The 20,319-nt window shown below is 43.2% G+C and overlaps 1 protein-coding gene across 1 annotated transcript in view; it reads left to right on the plus strand.

The window, feature by feature from the left end:
- The window catches only part of LOC132649582 (grainyhead-like protein 2 homolog), a 65,760-nt gene that overhangs the window by 16,873 nt on the left and 28,568 nt on the right, over positions 1-20,319 (plus strand). The window contains exon 3 of the mRNA XM_060373659.1: positions 7,182-7,340. Coding sequence (XP_060229642.1) covers positions 7,182-7,340 — 159 coding nt within the window. The remainder of the gene's footprint in view (positions 1-7,181; positions 7,341-20,319) is intronic.

The following is a 20,319-nucleotide window of genomic DNA, read 5'->3' on the forward strand; positions in this document are numbered from 1 at the left end:
TTGTTCAAGACTTTCACCCTGCTCTCAGCTGTAGAGAAAGCTGGCATCTTCTAACCCCCTCACTGCAGGTGACCCCACTTACCACTTGCATTGGAGGCTGTAGCCGAAGCCTCTGGCTCCCTGGGGAGCCCTGTGCCCTTTCACTACTAGCCTGCCTGGCCCAGGTTCGTCTTACATTTTTAATGTTTCTCTCACCTACTCTGGAAGGGTGTGAACCCTGCCACTCCGGAGCCCCACTGCTTTTCTCAGGTCTCACTGGGCCTCTTACTGGGTACTGTGGCCCACACCTACTTGTCCCACTTGACGAATGATACACGGGCCCCAGGGCAGCTTCAACGCTGATTCCAGGGATCTCCGCATCCCGCAGCCTTTGTTCTCACCCCTGATTCCTACAGGAAGCCTTCCCAGTTAAGCTCTTTACTTCTTTGCAAGTTCTCATAGCAAGTATGGTTTGTATTGTTCAACTAATTATGCTTGTTCCACAACACTGACTAGAACTGGGCATGAGCAGTGCTCTTGTCCCGGGAGCAGGGCCTGCTCTTAGAGAGCCTCTGTGCTTCTCATCTGTAGCCCTTCCAAGGGTGTGAGCATGTGTGGATAGGGAGGTGGTTAGCTGGACTGACAGACAGACAATCATGCTGAGTATGTTGTTGGTCTTATCGTAGCTATACTGCTACCTCAGTCACTAGGTAGGTAAATGGGCATGCAGACACGCTGTCAGGTAGTTTCAGAGGGTATATCCGGTCAGCAGTGACCCACTGTGTTGTCTTGACAACTTCAGCTACTCTGTCAGTCTCAGCTTCTAGGTACTATTATGAAAGCACGATTGTGCATAAAGGAAAAATGCATATTTGGAAAAAAATTATGTTTCTTAACTCATTGAGTAAATACTTGATGAGGAACCTGATGAGGAACTTGATGAGGAACTTGATGAGGAATACTTGATGAGGAGCCTGGCAGAATGAAGCTGACCTGAGACAGAGAAATGGCCTTTTGGGCTTTTGCCCTCATGGAACAGGTAACTAAACACATTAAATTCAAATACTATTCAGTGTATGAAGAAAACAGAAAAGAGAAATGCAGTCAAGTATGCCTCTGGATGGGAAGGAGAGAAAAGTAACTCTGGCTTGTGTGTCTGAAGAGTTAGTATTGAACTGAAGTCTCAAAGGGGGCGGGGTAGTCGTCCAGTCGTCCAGTGTGGATCTGCAGAGACAGCAGACCGAAGTGCCCTGAAATGGACCAGATTTGACGTGCTCTGAAAACAACAACAAAAAACACACTGGTGGTGGAAAAACAGAAAAACCATGGCAGGGTAGAATGTGAGAGCAACTCAAATGTTCATCTGTGTGTATTCAGACGCACTTGTAGCATGTGTAAAAAATAAATACATTGTAAGAATGAAAGATAAAACAAAAAAAAAGAAATACAGTAATCATATCTACAAGTGCTGTATAATCGGAGGCTTCAGGAAATCCTGAACAAAACAGCAAAGGGGCCTGAGAACAGGTGTGGGGGCTGGTCTTGCCTTGCTATCCTCACCTCTGAGCACACTGCCAGCACAGGAGGATGCTTGTGAGTCACAGCGTGAAGTGAGCGATAGCTCACATTTTATTATGTTCTTGCTTGGCTAGAGTTTACTCTTACTTTTTTTGCCTGTTTCATTTGTCATTCCATCTGCACTCATGTGGAAGAAAAATGACAAAATGTAAGGAAGCTATCTAAAGGTCTTTAATAAGAACCAAGAACTAATCCCAGCACCTGGGAGGCAGAGGCAGAGGCAGAGGCAGAGGCAGAGGCAGAGGCAGAGGCAGAGGCAGAGGCAGAGGCAGAGGCAGAGGCAGAGGCAGAGGCAGAGGCAGAGGCAGAGGCAGAGGCAGAGGCAGAGGCAGAGGCAGAGGCAGAGGCAGAGGCAGAGGCAGAGGCAGAGGCAGAGGCAGAGGCAGAGGCAGAGGCAGGAGGATCTCTGAGTTCAGGACAGCTAGAGCCACATAGTGCGATCCTGTCTAAGGAAGGAGAAGGGGAGAGAAGAAGGAGGAGGGGTGGGAGGAGGAGAGAGGGAGAAAGGGAAAGAAGGAGGGGGAGGAGAGGGAGGAAGAAGAAAAAAGAGGAGAGAAATTGGCACCAACACACTTACTTATTTATATAATATTTATGAAGGGAGAATGGGTTCTAGTGTTAAACTTATTTCTTGGTGCACACCCTACCTGTGGTTATTGCAATAAACCTGTGTGATTCTTTAGATGAGTTCTTTAGGATCCTAAGTATTAGGAAATACATTAATATATAAATAGCCTTTAGCCAGAAAGATAGTACAAGTACAAAATTCAATTTGTATGAAGTCAAATAAATCCATGACACTGAATCATGGTTGTGAGGATTTAGTTTTAAATCTTAAATTGCTTTCTAAATTAAATCAATTAAAGATAGGGTTGACTGTTTCTATTGGAAAGCCCAAGAAACAGTGGAAATTAACAATGAGATCATGGGTTGGCTCTGAAGCTCCCTGCTGTGTTTATTTTAATAAACTGTCTTATTTGCCTGGTGTGCAGCTGGGGTTGAGACCTCTGCAAAGTCACTTTTATGTTCGAAGCCACAAAAGGGGAATTGTCACTCACATGTAACAAGTGATTTTATTTTTAAAAAGTCACATGCTTTAGACTGCTTTTTCTGGGGAAGGTGTCTAAAAAATTATCTGCTTCACTCTGAACATGTGAGGAAATTGAAATGGTGTCTATTATTTGCCTGACTGCACAAGATTTAATTAGTCTTCCTGAAGAAGGAAAAGTGTGCTTCTAGAATTAGAGGAATCCACCTGAGGTTTGGGAAGGATGTAAGCAGAGGCCGCACAATTGTGTGTAACTCAGAGACAGGTCAGCTATGTACCGAGTCCATCTGCTCTTTGCATAGCCTGAACTCCTGTTGAAGCTAGAAATAACTTTCTGTGCTTGACATTTAGATGAACATTCAGGGGGTGAAATCATGCTTTGTCCTCAGCTCTGCAACACATTTACGTTGGGTTCTTTGTAGGTCAACTTAGGGGAAAGTTGCTCTTGTGTTTGCCTACTGCTGGTGGAGCTGTGGGACATGGTTGGGTTTGCAAAAAGAAGCAAATGCTTATCAGCTCCTCGGCCAAGGTTTCAGTTAACAGCCTTCTGTGCCGCCCCACCCCCACTTCCGTTAAAGTTCAACCATTTGGATTTTGAGTGTGGCACAGCCAGGCTGTGATTGATGCCATCAGACCCTGAAACTGCTTTCCAGGAGGTGGCCAGAAGGAAGCGCTGCTGAGCCCAGCACAGCACCCTGCATGCTGGGCTGACCCGAGAGATGCCAGCACAGAAGGCAAGCTCCTTTTATGGGATCAGGCTGCCTTGAGTCTGAGCCACTCTGGGCCTTCTGTGGAGACCTTTCTCTTTTAAGAGCATTAAATCTAAATATCTCCCTGTTGAACTCTATTGGCTTTTAAGGACCTTGTGTACAGGGTGATTGACTTTTATGGCTCCTCTAAGGATGACTGAGTCTATTTATTGCCAGTGAGCATCCGTTATCTCATTGGCTCTAGATGACTAGGCTACTTAAGTGGTCCTTGTAAATAGTCATGATCTATTGCTCTAGCTCTCTTAGGTCAGACTTGGAGATGACAGACCATAATTAGCTTTTCTTCCTAGCTATCATTGACCCTCAGTGAATGACATGCAAATTAGCAAGCCAGTCATGTAGGAAATATCCACCAGAACATTGTCTTCTCTTCTACTAGGCAGACCTATAGATGGAGTGTGGAGTGATGGTGGATTACATCAGGGAGATCTTTGTGAAATGCAGGGCCAGAATTAGGGACGACCACTAGTTCAGCAGAGTGAGCATTTTGTTTGCTGATACAAAACTGCATTCTGGCCTAGATCATCCCATTGGCAGCAATAGAACAAGTCAAGTGTGCCTAGAAAAGGACGCCTCCTTCCTGACCATCACATCAGTGGTCACGTTGCTACTGTAATCTTTAAGACACCAGCACGTATCTCTCACCCCATCTCACCCCTGCCTTCTGTGGTTGCAGGGCACAGAGCTTGCATATTTGTGTTGCTGCAGCCTCAGGAAACTTAAGATGTTTGAAAACATTTGCTGCTTAAGTGAATGTTAAATAAAATTTCTCTGTCATTTAGGGACTCTCCAAGGTAGCATTTTCTGTTACTGTGACTGTTATGGACAGAATATTTCTATGCTGGAAGTTTGGAAGATGCATCCTGCCTGCCATAGTCTTCATTACTCAGGCATTTGCATCTTCAGTTGATCTCACCCCCCTGCCCCCAGGCTTCTTTAGATTCTGTGAGGCCCCTGCTCAAATCTAGAGTATCTGTGGCTTATGTTTCACTAGTTTCCTCCAGGCTGAGGACTTTGTCCTGCGGGACCTCTGCTCACACCTCTCTTGTACTCGACCACTGTATGATGGTCATTGCTGAACACTGGTTGCATTCTCCTTGAATTGTTAGCTTCTGTCTCTTTCTAAGATCCTACACCATTTAATGCATTGTGTGCTTCACTGTGTGCTTCCATGGATACTTATAGACTGAATAAATGAATGAAAAGAATGAATGAGTGAAATGAATGTATATATTTAAAAGTATCTTTTCTTTATTTTTATAATATATAACATGATATTACAGGGTATATAAAGAGCAAAGTAGGGAAATTAAACTATGTATTATACAGTTATTCTTTCCCTTCCTGTGCGCACGCACCTATGCCTGTGTCTGTGTACAAAGCCGCTAAAATTTATTGTACACCATGCCTGTAATTCCAGCTCTAGAGAGCCTTAATCAGGAGGATCACCACAAGTTTAATACTAGCCTGGGCTAAAGAGGGAGCTTCAAGTTTCAGGTGACCTTGAGCTGCCAAGGGGACCCTGTCTCAAAGACAAACAGATGGAAAAACATTTCTTTAACACAAATCCAATGTCTCTCAGAGTACCCACACATTAGATCTCTAGACGTACAGTGAGACAGAGTACCTTTAGTATTTGTTTTCGGGTTTTGGCTAGAAAGGTGGGAGCTAGTGGCACAGCTGGCAAAGTTGTTGTAATTAGCACATCATTGAAACTTGTCAAATGTCCTTAGACACTCCTGATGGGCATAAGGAGGAGCTCACAGGTAAAAGGATGTGTGAAGAGGTGAAGCACTGACAATTAGATGCCTGGTGGTGTAAATTACTAAAAGTCTACAGGGTATCAAACAGATCAGCCCGGTACCTTGGAAGAACTCTGTGGCCTTCATTTTCCTTCAGGGCAACTCTAGGCACTTTCACAGAGGCACAAAGGTTTTGACATCCATCAAAAGCCCACTTTTGATGGGATAACACTTTTGAAACTTTGTGTTACACATAATAATATATGTCCCGGTCCACCCCTGTCCCTGCTACCCTTCCTCCTAGTTCTTGTCAGTGTTCTTTGCTCATTCCAATAAAAATCACTATTACATAGTGTCTATATTAGTTTGTGTCACAATGACCAGAGCACCTGTTAGAAACAGTTTAGTGGAAGAAAGGTGTTTTGTTTTTCTTTCTTTTCCCAGAGTTTCAGAAGGTCCCAGTGCATTGTGGGTGGGAGGCATCATGGTAGGAGTGTGTGGCAGAGGCTGTTCAGATCAAGATGGACCTGAGGGCAGAGAGCATGCCAAGAGCCAGGGGCTGGCTATATAACATAGGACCCAGAGACAGAGTTCCCAGCCAGGCCACTTCCTAAAGCTTTCATAGCCTCTAACAGCACTCATCTCTGGGGGAATTGTAGATGCAAACTATGAAAATGCCATCTTTTGGCTGTGACCCACCATTATGTAGAACAGGGTCATTTTTAGCTCATTTACACTCATCCTCTGTCTTTACCAATCCTTTACAGTGAAACTTGTTTTTTATTCTGTTAATCAAATAGAACTCTCAAAAACTGATTAGAGTTTCTGTCCTGTTGGCATCATGTCATTTCTATTGTATATTTTTTGTTTGTTTGTTTGTTTTTTAGCTTGAAGGTTTTAAAAGTTTTTCTATTGCATTTCCTGATGCCACATGTTATAAGATGAGGATTTAGTTTGTTCAGAATCTTGCTATAATTCCCAGGTTGCACTGGTCCTCATGATCCTCCTGACTCAGCTCCCTGACTGCTGGATTACAGGTGTGTGCCACCACTTCCTGTTAACAGGAGGAGGTTTATGCTGTTATTTAATCCCTCCTGTTTTGTTTCTTGCCTTTGCCAGCTCCTCTTCTTCACTAATGTGGAGTAGGTTAGCATTTAGATTTTCTTTTTCAGGGAGAGGGCTTGCAGGCACTTTAATGGGACCACTGAACATGGCAAGTATTGAGTGACATGTATGAGGCCCCTTAGCTGGGCTAAGAGGCTGAAGTCGGGGCTTTTGACTTGCAATCTAGTGGGATTCCTGTAAGTTCAGTTATCTAATGCTTAGTGAGTTCTTTGCTAGGCATTGTATTAGGTGCCAGGTCATATTAAATAATAAGAAATTATTCCAGACAGACCTCACGCTCCACAGTCAAGGAAGGAAGTTTTACAAAACATAACTGGGTTTCAATGCTATTCTATTAAAAAAGAATAGTTATCTAATTATTATTATTTTTTATCCTGCAGGTCAGAGGTTAGGGAAAGTTATAACTAGAAGTGTCAACTTCTTAGATTAATTGACTAATTTAGTATGTGGGTGTGCCTGAGTGTATGTATGTGTGCCACGTGCATCCAGGAGAATATAGAAGCCAGAAGACGGTCTCAGATTCGCTGGAACTGGAGTTACAACAGTTGTGCACCACCGTGTGGATCCTGGAAATCAAACCCTAGTCCTCTGCAAGAGTAGCAAGTGCTCTTAACTGCTGACACATTTCTGTAGCCCCAGAAGTGGCGATTTTAATATACCAAGAAAATAACCTAGTTAACTCATTTATAGTGATGTGCTTTCTAGACAGTCATTTAAATTGTCTATTTCAAGTTCAAATATCAAAGCAAATTGTTTAGAAGTTTACAGCCATATAATGTTTTGTGCATCTGGCAGGATTCTATGGGAGAGTATTGAACAGTTATCAGTTGTCCTTATAGGTTTGTGTAGGATTTTCACTTCACATGCCTGCCTGCCTCCCTCTTTGAAGGTCCTTTGCATGGCAGTTTGTGAACTTTCTTCTTTTTCTGCCTCCTTCAGATTTTCATCGCAGTGAATTGCTTGAGTACAGATTTCTCCTCCCAGAAGGGCGTGAAAGGACTTCCTTTGATGATTCAGATTGACACATACAGTTACAATAACCGCAGCAATAAACCCGTCCACAGAGCGTACTGCCAGATCAAGGTCTTCTGCGACAAGGTGAGTAAAGACAAATTTGTCAGAAAGGTTCTGTTTTGGCTAGATGTTTTTTTTAATGACATTTCTCCCTTGTCGCTGTTCTCGGCCAACCACAGAGACATGGCAGTCTTTTATTCTCAAGTCCTGTTAGATATTTAGGGAGTCACCAATCCACTGTCCTTTGTCTTGGCTCTTGCTGTTTTCAGTATTTTTACCATTAATTTAATGACTGGCATTGCCCTGGGGCTTAGTTCTCTCAGGCTGATAAAACAAAATACCTGAGGCTAGGTGGTGTGAGCAATAGAAATGTACTTTCTACGGAAACCTCAGCGCTATGAGTTCAGTCCCTGTGAGGGACTTCCTGCCGGTAGGCATGTTCTTTCCTTGTGCTCACATGGAAGAAAAAGAGAAGAGCTCTCCTGTGTCTTTTCACGGGACACTGTCACATCAGGGATCAGCCTCATCACCTCACCAGCGTTAAGGGCTTTGCTTCAGCACATGTCGGGTGAAATGAGGGAACCTTCAGTTTGTAGCATACTGTGCTTTGGTCCGAGCGTGCAGCTGAGATGACAGATCTGGAATATCCGCTGGGTGTAGACACTACTGTAGAACACACATTGCAATCTTGGCCATTTGTTGAGTTGCATGGGGCCTCACCTAGAACTTTCAGGACTAGAAACCTTGCCTACAAAATAAGTTCATCATTTCTTACACAGCACACAGTGCTTTCATCTCCATGATTGCTACTATACACTTTAACAGAATAGTTAGAATAAGAAAGCTTCAACCCTGAAGGTCAGGTACAAGAGATGGTCACAGGTGTGAGCACGTGTACTGATCATTTGACAGCCTGTGTGAGGTCAGCCTCTGTGAGGGCAAGTAATGGAGCCTAAGGTTGGAAAGCACCAAGGGGCCTTCTGAGGACAGGGTGTGAGGTGGGCTGGGGGAAAAAATTCTAAAGACCCTAGCTGGCTGGTGTGTGCAAAGGGACTGACATTGCTATGTTGTTTTGCATGAGAAGTTACAATGTAAAGCCCTGATCTAAAGGGAAAACCCTGTTCTGGGCAAAACTGGTAAGAGTAAAATCAGCTGCTGGAGTGGGCAAACCGGTGGCCGGGAAAGAAAAGCACAAAAGAAAATTAAGATAGGAAGGGACACTCTCCTGGTTAGTTTTTGCCACACAGCTGGAGAGTTTTCTCGTAAGAGAAGGGCCAACTGAGAAAATTCCTCTAGCAGATTAGCATGTGTGTAAGTCTAAGGAGCATTTTCTTGATTGATGGGTGATGTGGAAGGGCTTAGCTTACTAAGGGCTTAGCTTGCTAGCCCTGGGCAGGAGATCCTGGGTATATAAGAAAGCAAACTGAGCAAATCTTGAAGAGCAAGCCAGTACGAGACATTTCTTCATGGTCTCTGATTCTGTTCCTGCCTCCAGGTTCCTGCCTTGAGTTTTTCTCCCTCAGTGATGGCCTGCACCTGTAAGAGGAAGTAAGCCCTTTGCTCTCCAGGTTGCTTTTGCCGTGGTCTTTATTGTAACAATAGAAAGCACACAGAAATGTCTATCTATACTCTGTATTTATATACAGAGTAGGCCATCTTATAAAACAGAAGACTAGGGGCTGGCTCAGTCCTAAAGAACACTTGCTGCTCTTGAAAAGGACTCAGATTCAGTTTCCAGTAACTGACAGCTTTACAGCCATTGGCAACTCCAGTTTCAAGGGATCTGGTACCCTCTTCTGGCCTCTGTAGGCACCAGGCACTCATGTGGTGCATGTACACATGTGCAAACAAAACACTCCCCAAAATAAAATGAATAAACCTTGAAGTAACAATAACAGTGCGCTTCTTTGTATTACTGTGTGAACATTTAAGAAGAGGGATTGTAGGTTACAAGCCTCAGGGGAGAACTGTCCTGGCTTCTCATGTTGCCCAAAGTGACTCCGAAAATAGCCCCCCCCCCCAAAAAAACGCATTTCATTAAAAACAAGATTAAGGTCAGACCAACTTCCTTATGAACAGTGAATGAACATCATGAAGCTACTACCACCCAGCAGATGAAAAACAGCCCAATATCTCAAAGTGAGCCAATGAATCTCGCTAACAGGAAGCTTGAAAACCATGTATATGAAGAATAGACCTATGCTTGAGCTCAGGCAAGAACTTGCAATAGAAGCAGAAGTATTCAATAATGTACGAGAAGCAGCTAGTGGCTAGGCCAGTGACAGGTCATAAGGAGGTGCAGGTGGGAAAACAGCGCAGAATAGAAGGAAATTATAAAAGAGAGGAGTGAACATACCACAGACAAGAGCTAGAGATGACTGAATATTTGTAGAACAGTGGTCATTGAGAAGAACAAACCAAGAAAAAAAAACAATAAACTCCCAAGCAACAGAATACAACAAATGCAAAAATGGTACATCAGAACCATGGGAGAGTGTTTATACCGTGCTGGGGGAACTGGCTCAGGAAAACAATATGAAACAACAGCTATCAGATGGGCAGAGTGGCACACACCTTTTAACCCAGCACTAGGGAGGCAGAGGCAGGTGTGTGTCTGTAAGTTTGACCAGCCGTGTCTATGTAGTGTGTTCCAAGACAGCCAGTGAGACTCTGTCTCAGGGGGTTAAAAAAAGAAAGCATAGCTATCAGACTTTGAAAAGATGAAAACTATTCTTTGGGCATTTAATTAAAGGAAAATAAATAATTAGAAGTGAATAGGGATATTTTTATCATCAAAAATTTCAACAGTGGGGGGAGGGGCAAGATGGCGGCGCCGGGAGGACTCTCATTCTGAGCAGCAGCACAGCAGGATCAGCACAGTGAACAGCAATCAGAACTCTCGGCCATAAAACACAGTCATTGTGTTTCCCAGGTGAGAGGATACCCCACGGTGGGGGATTCAATCAGCTTTTAACTCACCCGGCTAAACCGCGGAAGAGATCCCGGTTCCGCCAGACACTTGGCTGCCGGCTGCCAGCTGCCAGCCCGAGCCCCAGCCCAGAGCCACAAGCCAGTGTCTCTGGTCACGGTCCCAGACTGAACCTTGGGCACCACACTATCAGAGACTGGAATTTTCAGTCGAGAGATAACCCCAGGGTACAGGAAACGATTGGGACCGGCCTTAGGTCACCCAGACATCCCCTGGAAAAGACTTGGGCGGGTTCCACGGGCACCCCAGGAGCCAGCCCGGAGCCAGAGCCGGGAACCCAGGTTCCGGCACAGAGCCCTGCCTGCCTGCGCGCCTGATTCGCCTCCGGAGATAGAAACGGCGGGTCTGATCTCAGAGCACTCAGCTCACCCCCAACCTGAAAAGGTCCCCGGAAAATTACCCAGCTTAGGGAGCCACTCGGGCTCCCAAAAGCCGCAAAGGCAGACACAGGCAGTTTCTGCGCACCAGACAGCTGGCAGAGACTGAGCCGCCATCACACAGCTGTGCTCCAGGCACAGGCAAATTTCTGTGGCCAGCCAGCTTGCGGACACTGAGCAGTGTGCACCAGGGCAAAAAAAGACACTAGGAGTCCTTGTCTCCAGAGAATCCACGGGGAAGGAAGGAAACTGTACTGATCTAAATCACCCAATCCTTCCCTAGAAAAAGTCTAGCAGTCTAGTGGGGCCGAGGCGCCAGCACTCAGCTGTGCTCCAGACACAAGCACAAACAGTTGATGTGCGCCTGATGTCCAACTGGGTCACAGCAGCTGATCATTAAATTTGCAACAAGAAACCCAGAAACAGGGCAGCTGCCCTCAGGACTTCCCTGGGTGAGAGGAGAACCCTCTCGACTAACAAAGACCACAGTTACCACTCAGGTCTATATCCCTGAGGTGAGCAACTCCTGAAAAAACACCAGCCATCCAGGGACTATACCCAAAAAGGTGAGAAGACATCCTTCAGGAAAAACCAGCTTTCTGCAAAGGGGATTCTCTCCACCACAGGATCCCCAGGAACCACCAGAAAATAACCCCAAACTCCTAAGATAACACAATGGGTAGAGGCCAGCGTAAAAGCTCAAGCAACAAAAGACAGAGCAATATGGCATCTCCAGAACCCAGTTACCCAGGGGCAAGTAGCCCTGGACACCCCACCATAACTGAAATCCAAGAAGATGACCTAACAAGTATGCTCATGAAGATGATAACAGAGGAAACAAATAAGATTCGTAAAGACATAGAGGAAGATAAACTCAAACAGAATATTGCCATCCGTAAAGAAATAGAGGAAGCTGCAGCCAAACAGTTTATGGCCTTTAGAAAGAAAATGCTTAAAACACTGAATGAAATGATAGAAACAGAGTTGAAGGAACTAAAAGAAAAACAGGAAAGTACAATCAGACAGGTGAAGGAAGTAAACAAAACAACTCAAGACCTGAAGATAGAATTGGAAAAATTAAAGAAAACACAAATGGAAGAAATAATGGAAAGGAAGAATCTAGGGAAGAAAACAGGAACTACAGAGGTAAGCATAACCAACAGACTACAAGAGATGGAAGAAAGAATCTCAGGTGTAGAAGATACAATGGAAGAAATCGATGTATCTGTCAAAGAAAATGTTAAATCCAAAAAATTCCTGACACAGACCGTCCAAGAAATGCAAGACAATATGAAAAGACAAAACCTAAGAATAATAGGTATAGAGGAAAAAGAAGACTCCCTTCTCCAAGGCCCAGAAAATATTTTCAACAAAATCATTGAAGAAAATTTCCCCAAGCTAAAGGAGAGGCCTACAGAACACCCAACAAATTTGACCAGAAAAGAAAATCCTCCCGCCACATAATAATCAAAACAGTAAGTATACAGAACAAAGAAAAAATACTAAAAGCTGCAAGGGAAAAAGGCCAAGTAACATATAATGGCAAACCCATTAGAATCACACCTGACTTTTCAACAGAGACTATGAAAGCCAGAAGGGCCTGGACGGATATCATGCAGACCCTAAGAGAACACAGATGTCAGCCCAGGCTACTATACCCAGCAAAACTCTCAGTCCTCATAGATGGAGAAAACAAGATATTCAATGACAAAACCAAATTTCAACAATACCTACAAACAAATCCAGCATTACAGAAGACACTGGAAGGGAAAATACAAGCCAAGAAAGCTAGCTACATTCAAGAAAACACAGGAAATAAATAACCTCACTTCAGTAAAACAAAAAGCAACCAAGCACACAACCTGATGACCACAGCCAACATCAAAATCAAGAGATCTAACAGCCACTGGTCATTAATCTCTCTCAACATCAATGGACTCAACTCTCCAATAAAAAGACACAGATTAACAGAATGGATACATAAACAAAACCCAGCAATCTGTTGCATACAAGAAACACACCTAAGACACAAAGATAGACATTACCTGAGGGTAAAGGGTTGGAAGACGACTTTCCAAGCAAACGGACCCAAGAAGCAAGCAGGAGTAGCCATTCTAATATCTGATAAAATAGACTTTCAACCAAAATTAATCAAAAGAGATGGGGAAGGACACTTCATACTCATCAAGGGAAAATTCTACCAGGAAGACATCACAATCCTGAACATCTATGCCCCAAATACAAGGGCACCCACATTTGTGAAAGCAACATTGATAAAATTTAAAGCACATATAGATCCACACACATTAATAGTGGGAGACTTCAACACCCCACTCTCAACAAAGGACAGATCAACCAAACAAAAATTAAACAAAGAAACAATGTCTCTGACAGAGGTCATGAATCAAATGGACCTAACAGACATTTACAGAACTTTACACCCAAACACAAAAGAATTTACCTTCTTCTCAGCACCTCATGGAACCTTCTCCAAAATAGACCACATAGTGGGTCACAAAGCGAGCCTCAACAGATACAAGAAGATTGAAATAATCCCATGTATCTTGTCTGATCACCATGGAATAAAGCTGGACCTCAACAATAACAGAAATAACAAAAAGCCTACACACACATGGAAACCGAACAACTTGTTACTAAATGACAGCTGGGTCAGGGAAGAAATAAAGAAAGAAATTAAAGTCTTTCTAGAAATCAATGAAAATGAAGACACAACATACCCGAACTTGTGGGACACAATGAAAGCAGTGCTAAGAGGAAAGTTCATAGCACTAAGTGCCTTCAAGAAGAAATTCGAGACAGCTCATTCAAGCACCCTAATGGCTCACTTAAAAACCCTAGAAAAAGAAGAAGCAGACACACCAAGAAGGAGTAGACGGCTGGAAATAATCAAACTCAGGGCTGAAATCAATCAATTGGAAACAAATAAAACAATTCAAAGAATCAATGAAACCAAGAGCTGGTTCTTTGAGAAAATCAACAAGATGGACAAACCCTTAGCCAAGCTAACTAAAAGGCAGAGAGACACCACCCAAATCAACAAAATCAGAAATGAAAAGGGGGATATAACTACAGACACTGAGGAAATCCAAACAATCATTAGGACTTACTTAAAAAGTCTATATGCCACAAAATTTGAAAATCTAAATGAAATGGACAATTTTCTTGATCGATTTGACTTACCAAAGCTGAACCAGGACCAGGTAAATCAACTAAATAAACCTATATCCCCCAAAGAAATAGAAGCGGTCATCAAAAGTCTCCCATCCAAAAAAACCCCAGGACCAGATGGCTTCAGCGCAGAATTCTACCAGACCTTCAAAGAAGAGCTAACACCAATTCTCTTCAAACTATTCCACAAAATAGAAACAGAAGGAATATTACCAAATTCATTCTATGAAGCCACAGTCACCTTGGTACCTAAACCTCACAAAGACTCAACAAAGAAAGAGAATTTCCGGCCAATCTCCCTTATGAACATTGATGCAAAAATACTTAATAAAATACTTGCAAACCGAATCCAAGAACACATCAAAGATATTATCCACTATGACCAAGTAGGCTTCATCCCAGGTATGCAGGGGTGGTTCAATATACGGAAATCCATCAATGTGATCCACCATATTAACAAACTGAAAGAAAAAAACCACATGATAATCTCCCTAGATGCTGAAAAAGCCTTTGACAAAATCCAACATCCATTCATGTTCAAAGTATTGGAGAGATCAGGGATACAAGGCACATATCTAAACATAGTAATGGCGATATACAGCAAGCCTATAGCCAACATCAAACTGAATGGAGAGAAACTTAAAGCAATCCCACTGAAATCAGGGACAAGACAAGGCTGCCCACTCTCTCCATATCTCTTCAACATAGTGTTGGAAGTCCTTGCTAGAGCAATAAGACAGTTGAAGGAGATCAAGGGGATACAAATTGGAAAGGAAGATGTCAAATTATCACTATTTGCAGATGATATGATAGTATACGTGAGTGACCCCAAAAACTCTACCAGGGAACTCCTACAGCTGATAAACACCTTCAGCAAAGTGGCAGGATACAAAATTAACTCAAAAAAATCAGTAGCCCTCCTGTATACAAAAGACAAAAGGGCTAAGAAAGAAATTAAGGAAACAACACACTTCACAATAGCCACAAATGACATAAGGTACCTCGGAGTAACCCTAACCAAGGAAGTCAAAGACTTGTATGAAAAAAATTTCAAATCTCTGAAGAAAGAATTAGAAGAAGATATGAGAAGATGGAAAGATCTCCCATGCTCATGGCTTGGTAGGATTAACATAGTAAAAATGGCCATCTTACCAAAAGCAATCTACAGATTCAATGCAATTCCCATCAAATTACCAACACAATTCTTTACAGACCTGGAAAGGAAAATTCTCAACTTCATACGGAATAACAAGAAACCCAGAATTGCTAAAACAATCCTCTACAATAAAAGATCTTCTGGAGGTATCTCCATCCCTGATCTTAAGTTGTACTATAGAGCAATAGTTTTAAAAACTGCATGGTACTGGCATAGAAACAGAATGGTGGATCAGTGGAACCGAACAGAGGACCCAGAAATAAACCCACACACTTATGGACACCTGATCTTTGACAAAGGCGCCAAAACCATACAATGGAAAAAAGATAGCATCTTCAACAAATGGTGCTGGTCTAACTGGATGTCTACATGTAGAAAAATGAAAATAGATCCATACTTGTCACCCTGCACAAAACTGAAGTCCAAGTGGATCAAAGACCTCAACATAAAACCAGACACATTAAATCGGCTTGAAAAAAAAGTGGGAAATACCCTAGAACTCATTGGTACAGGGGGAAACTTCCTGAACAGAACACCAACAGCACAGGCTCTAAGAGCAACAACCAATAAATGGGACCTCATGAAACTGAAAAGCTTCTGTAAAGCAAAGGACACCATCATCAAAACAAAGTGACCACCTACAGATTGGGAAAGAATCTTCACCAACCCTTTATCTGACAGAGGACTCATATCCAGTATATATAAAGAACTAAAGAAAAAAAGCAGCAAACCAAGTAATCCACTTAAAAAATGGGGAACAGAGCTAAACAGAGAATTCTCTGTAGAGGAATACCGAATGGCAGAGAAGCACTTAAAGAAATGCTCAACCTCACTAGCCATTAGGGAAATGCAAATCAAAACAACCCTGAGATTTCACCTTACACGCATGAGAATGGCCAAGATCAAAAACTCAAGTGACAACATATGCTGGAGAGGTTGTGGAGAAAGGGGAACCCTTCTCCACTGCTGGTGGGAATGTAAACTTGTACAACCACTCTGGAAATCAATCTGGTGCTTTCTCAAACAACTAGGAATAGCGCTTCCTCAAGATCCAGCCATACCACTACTGGGCATATATCCAAAAGAGGCTCAAGTACACAAAAAGGACATTTGCTCAACCATGTTTGTAGCAGCTTTATTTGTAATAGCCAGAAGCTGGAAACAACCCAGATGCCCCTCAACTGAAGAATGGATGCAGAAATTGTGGTACATCTACACAATGGAATATTACTCAGCAATGAAAAATAAGGAAATCATGAAATTTGCAGGTAAATGGTGGGATCTGGAAAGGATCATCCTGAGTGAGTTGTCCCAGAAGCAAAAAGACACACATGGTATATACTCACTCATATAGACATACAACATAGGACAAACCCACTAAAACCTGTGCATCTAAAGAAACTAAGCAAGAGAGAGGACCCTAACTAAAACGTCCAATCCCCATCCAGAAAGGCAAAGAGGATGGACATCAGAAGAAGAAGAAAACAGGAAACAACCTAGGAACCTACCACAGAGGGCCTCTGAAAGCCTCTGCCCTTCAGACTATCAAAGCAGATGCTGAGCCGGATGGGCAACTGTTGGGCAGGAGAACGAAATTTTAGGTAAGAACTGGGAAATAGTAAGAGCTGGAGAGGACAGGGTCTCCACAAGGAGAGCAACAGAAAAAGAAAATTTGAACATAGGGAACTTCCCAGAGACTCATACTCCAACCAAGGACTATTCATGGAGATAACCTAGAACCCCTGCACAGATGTAGCCCAGGGCAGTTCAGAGTCCAATTGGGTTACATAGTAATGTGAAGAGGGACTGCCTCTGACATAATCTGATTGGCTTGCTCTTTGATCACCTCCCTCTGGGGGGGGGAGCAGCCTTACCAGGCCACAGTAGAGGACAATACAGCCACTTTTGATGTGAACTGACAGACTAAGATCAGAAAGGAGAGGAGAACCTCCCCTATTAGTGGACTTGGGGAGTGGCATGCAAGCAGAGGGAGGAGGGAGGGTGGGATTGGGAGGAGAGGAAGGAGGGGCTTATGGGGGGATGCAGAATGAATAAAGTGTAATTGATGAAAAATTTAAGAAAAAAGGGAAAAAATAATTTAAGAACCTTAAATGACTTTCAAAATTGGAGGAAAACATGGAGTTAGTCAATTGGCATGGAGCACGTCTCGCCCCTGGGGGCAATGGTCTCCTGAACCTACTCAGACCTCGGACACCACCACTGCTAGTTCTGGAACTGACGCAGGATGTTCCAACGAGGGGTTAAGGCTTCTCATAATATTTCCTATAAGCCCACACCTGTTTGTCTATATCCCCCATTTTTATTCATTATTAGCCAGATAGAGCCAAGTAATTGTGGTAATGATATTTGCTTTTTTGCCCAATGCTGGAATGCTAGTAAATTTAGGTATGCCCTGGTTACTCGCATGCCTCACTGGGTGCCTGTGCCCATTGATGCCCCTCACGCTATGACTCTCCTCAGACAGAAAAGGGATCTTGGAACTACAGCCACCATTGTTACTACCATCTCATTGACGGCTGTTGGAGCTACCACCAGGGCATTAGCCATGAGTCACACTGGGCAGACTGCTCAGACTCTGAATAATCATTTAGCCAATGTAGCTCATGCCTTAGTTGTACATAAAGGAATTAATGCTCAACTAAAAGGAAGCTTGATGGTGTTCAATCAGAGGATTGACCTCTTGCAGGAGCAAATTGATACCCTATGGCAAATCGCTCAACCTGGCTGTCAATGAAAGTATGCTGGACTTTGTGTCACTAGCATACAACATGAGAATTTTTCCTGTGCTGCAAATCTGTCTAAACAATTGTCGAGCTATATTTTAGGTAATTGGACTGGAGAATTCGATACTACGATGGAGCAGCTGAGAGTGGCCATTGTCACAGTAAATTCTACCGGAGTGGACGCAGGACTAGCCACAGGATTATCAACATGGATTGATGCAGCCATGAATCATCTGAAGGAATGGGCGGGCATGGGAGTGTTAGCAGGCCTTCTGGTGTTGGTTTCCTTGGTTTGCCTGTGGTATATATGCAAGATTAGAGTCTCACAACAGTGTGATGCATCCATGATCATTCAGGCCTTTACAGCCATTGAAGCAGGACATTCTCCCCAAGCATGGTTGGATACCATAAAAAGCTAAAATGATACGCTCAGGATGCGAGGCTAAGCACTGCACTCAGGGTCAGCCGCTTTGGACCCAGAGAAGAGCATGTCTGATTGCATGCGGGTTGATGCCCCAGGTCCCGCCTCTGAGAAAAAGGTATCTGACGGGTCTGATGCTCTTTGGGTGGATGACACCTAAATGAACATTTGTACAAAGTCCCAATTTATTTCTAATATCAGAGATCAGACCTCTACTCTTGCCTGATGCGTCTAAAACAAAAAGGGGGAACTGTAGAGAGCTGCGGAATGCTATGCCTTAAAGATGGAGCTGGTTTCCGCCTTCCACCTTCCTGATGGTGAGTGCTCTCTGTCACGAACAACTCCACATTTGGCTAAGGCCGAGGATCTGGCTTGCTTCCATGTATGTGGACCTATCTGCATTGCCCCCGTAGCACGCCTGGGTTGGCTACCCAGAGGCTATTTAAGATGTGGGCTGGCTTTCTCCTGGGTCAGAGGATTGTTCAATGTTCCTGAATAAACTGCATTGAAAAAACAACAACAAAAAAATTTCAACAGTAATACTATATCAGGAGAAAATAGTTATCTGAATAGAATAAAGTAAACCAAGGACTTTTTTTCTACCCAATTAACTCCAATGTAAAGAATATAGAAAAACACAAACTTCAAATAAAACATAAACGACAATATAACATCCCAATTTTGGTGAATATTCCTTCTCCCTAAATCTAGTAGAGAATAAACTCTAGACATGGAATGTGAAAGCACAGGTGATATGCTGATGGAGGGCACACAGTTATCTGTAAATCGGAGAGTGCAGACATGTAGCCATCATGTAGCCATCAGTGTGGCCTACTACTACTACTTAGTCATAGGATGACTACTGAAAAGCTCAATAAACTGCAGGGAAATGGCTCAGTGGATAAGAGTACTTTTTATGTAAGCACAAGGCCCTAAATTTGAATCCTTACCACTAGTATAAAAATCTGGGCGTATTGCATGTGCCTGTAACATTGGGATTGTTTCTGAGGCATGTGGGTGTCCAGCCACTCACTGTAGCTTAAATGTCAAACTTTAGGTTCAATGAGAGACCTGTATCAAGGCAATAAGTCAGGGCATAATAGAGGAGGACATTCCAAATGCTTCTCTGGCCTCAGAACACACTGAAGGACAGTTGCACACAACACACATACATACAAGTGAGGTAACAAAGACAGTGTAATCTCACTGGCTGCTTATAGGTATACACTGGTGACTACTTCAGATTAGATGATGGAGAAGAGAAACGAAAAGAGGCCCGTAGCTAATTCCATGCTACCCTTCATTCTTAAAGCTACACCAGTCTGTTTTAAATTGCCTGTTATAGCAATGAAATAGCACAGGGAGGAATGTGTCCCTGTGAGCCAAGAGAAGTGACAGCAGAGAGGAAATGGTTAAGAGAAGATAATAAAAGCCACTGGAATTGCACTGTAGGCACAGCTGTATAGCCCTTATAGAACCGAGGGACAGTTAGGTAGCCTCCAGAGCCCAGAGGCCATTTGACGCAACACTCAGTGAGTACATACACATGGGTCAAAGGCACTTGGCTGGACTCACGCAGCAGAGGAGCTGGGTCCAGACATAGATCTGTCTCAATTCAGACTCCTTGAATCAATAGCTAACTTTATATACTGAATGTGAGAGTGACTACTGATCATTCAAAAAACCCAAAACTAAACAAACACACACACAAAACCCCAAACTTGTAGGGAGGAGAGTATTGCACTGTGGTTGTGAGCCTATGTCCTAGAGGAAAAGAGGCTTTAAGGGATAAAATGGGCTCATTATACCAGTTGTTTGCCAATTAAAAAAAAAAAAACAAACCTATTTTCATTCAGTTATTTTTCCTTTCAGTGAGAAAGGATGAGAAGGGGAATGTGTACGTTCCCTACCTGCCCCAAAGCTTTGTTTTTGAAGTCACATGGCGGGGCCTTAGGCTAGGAAAAGGTGGTTGGAAAAACCATTTACTTGTATGGCTATGATTTTAAACATTGAAAACCCAGAATGGATCACTCTCATGTACGCTTTGCCAATAAGAAAGGTCACATTCCTAATAGTTCCTGTTTTAAATGCCCTAATGAAGCATGATGGATTGGCATTTTTTTTTCAAGCAGTGAGTGATGACATAGGTTTCTGTATATTGCAGTGTTAAGGAGTGGGGAATGTCAA

Source organism: Meriones unguiculatus, chromosome 20 (genome assembly GCF_030254825.1).
Source record: "Meriones unguiculatus strain TT.TT164.6M chromosome 20, Bangor_MerUng_6.1, whole genome shotgun sequence".
NCBI lineage: Eukaryota > Metazoa > Chordata > Mammalia > Rodentia > Muridae > Meriones > Meriones unguiculatus.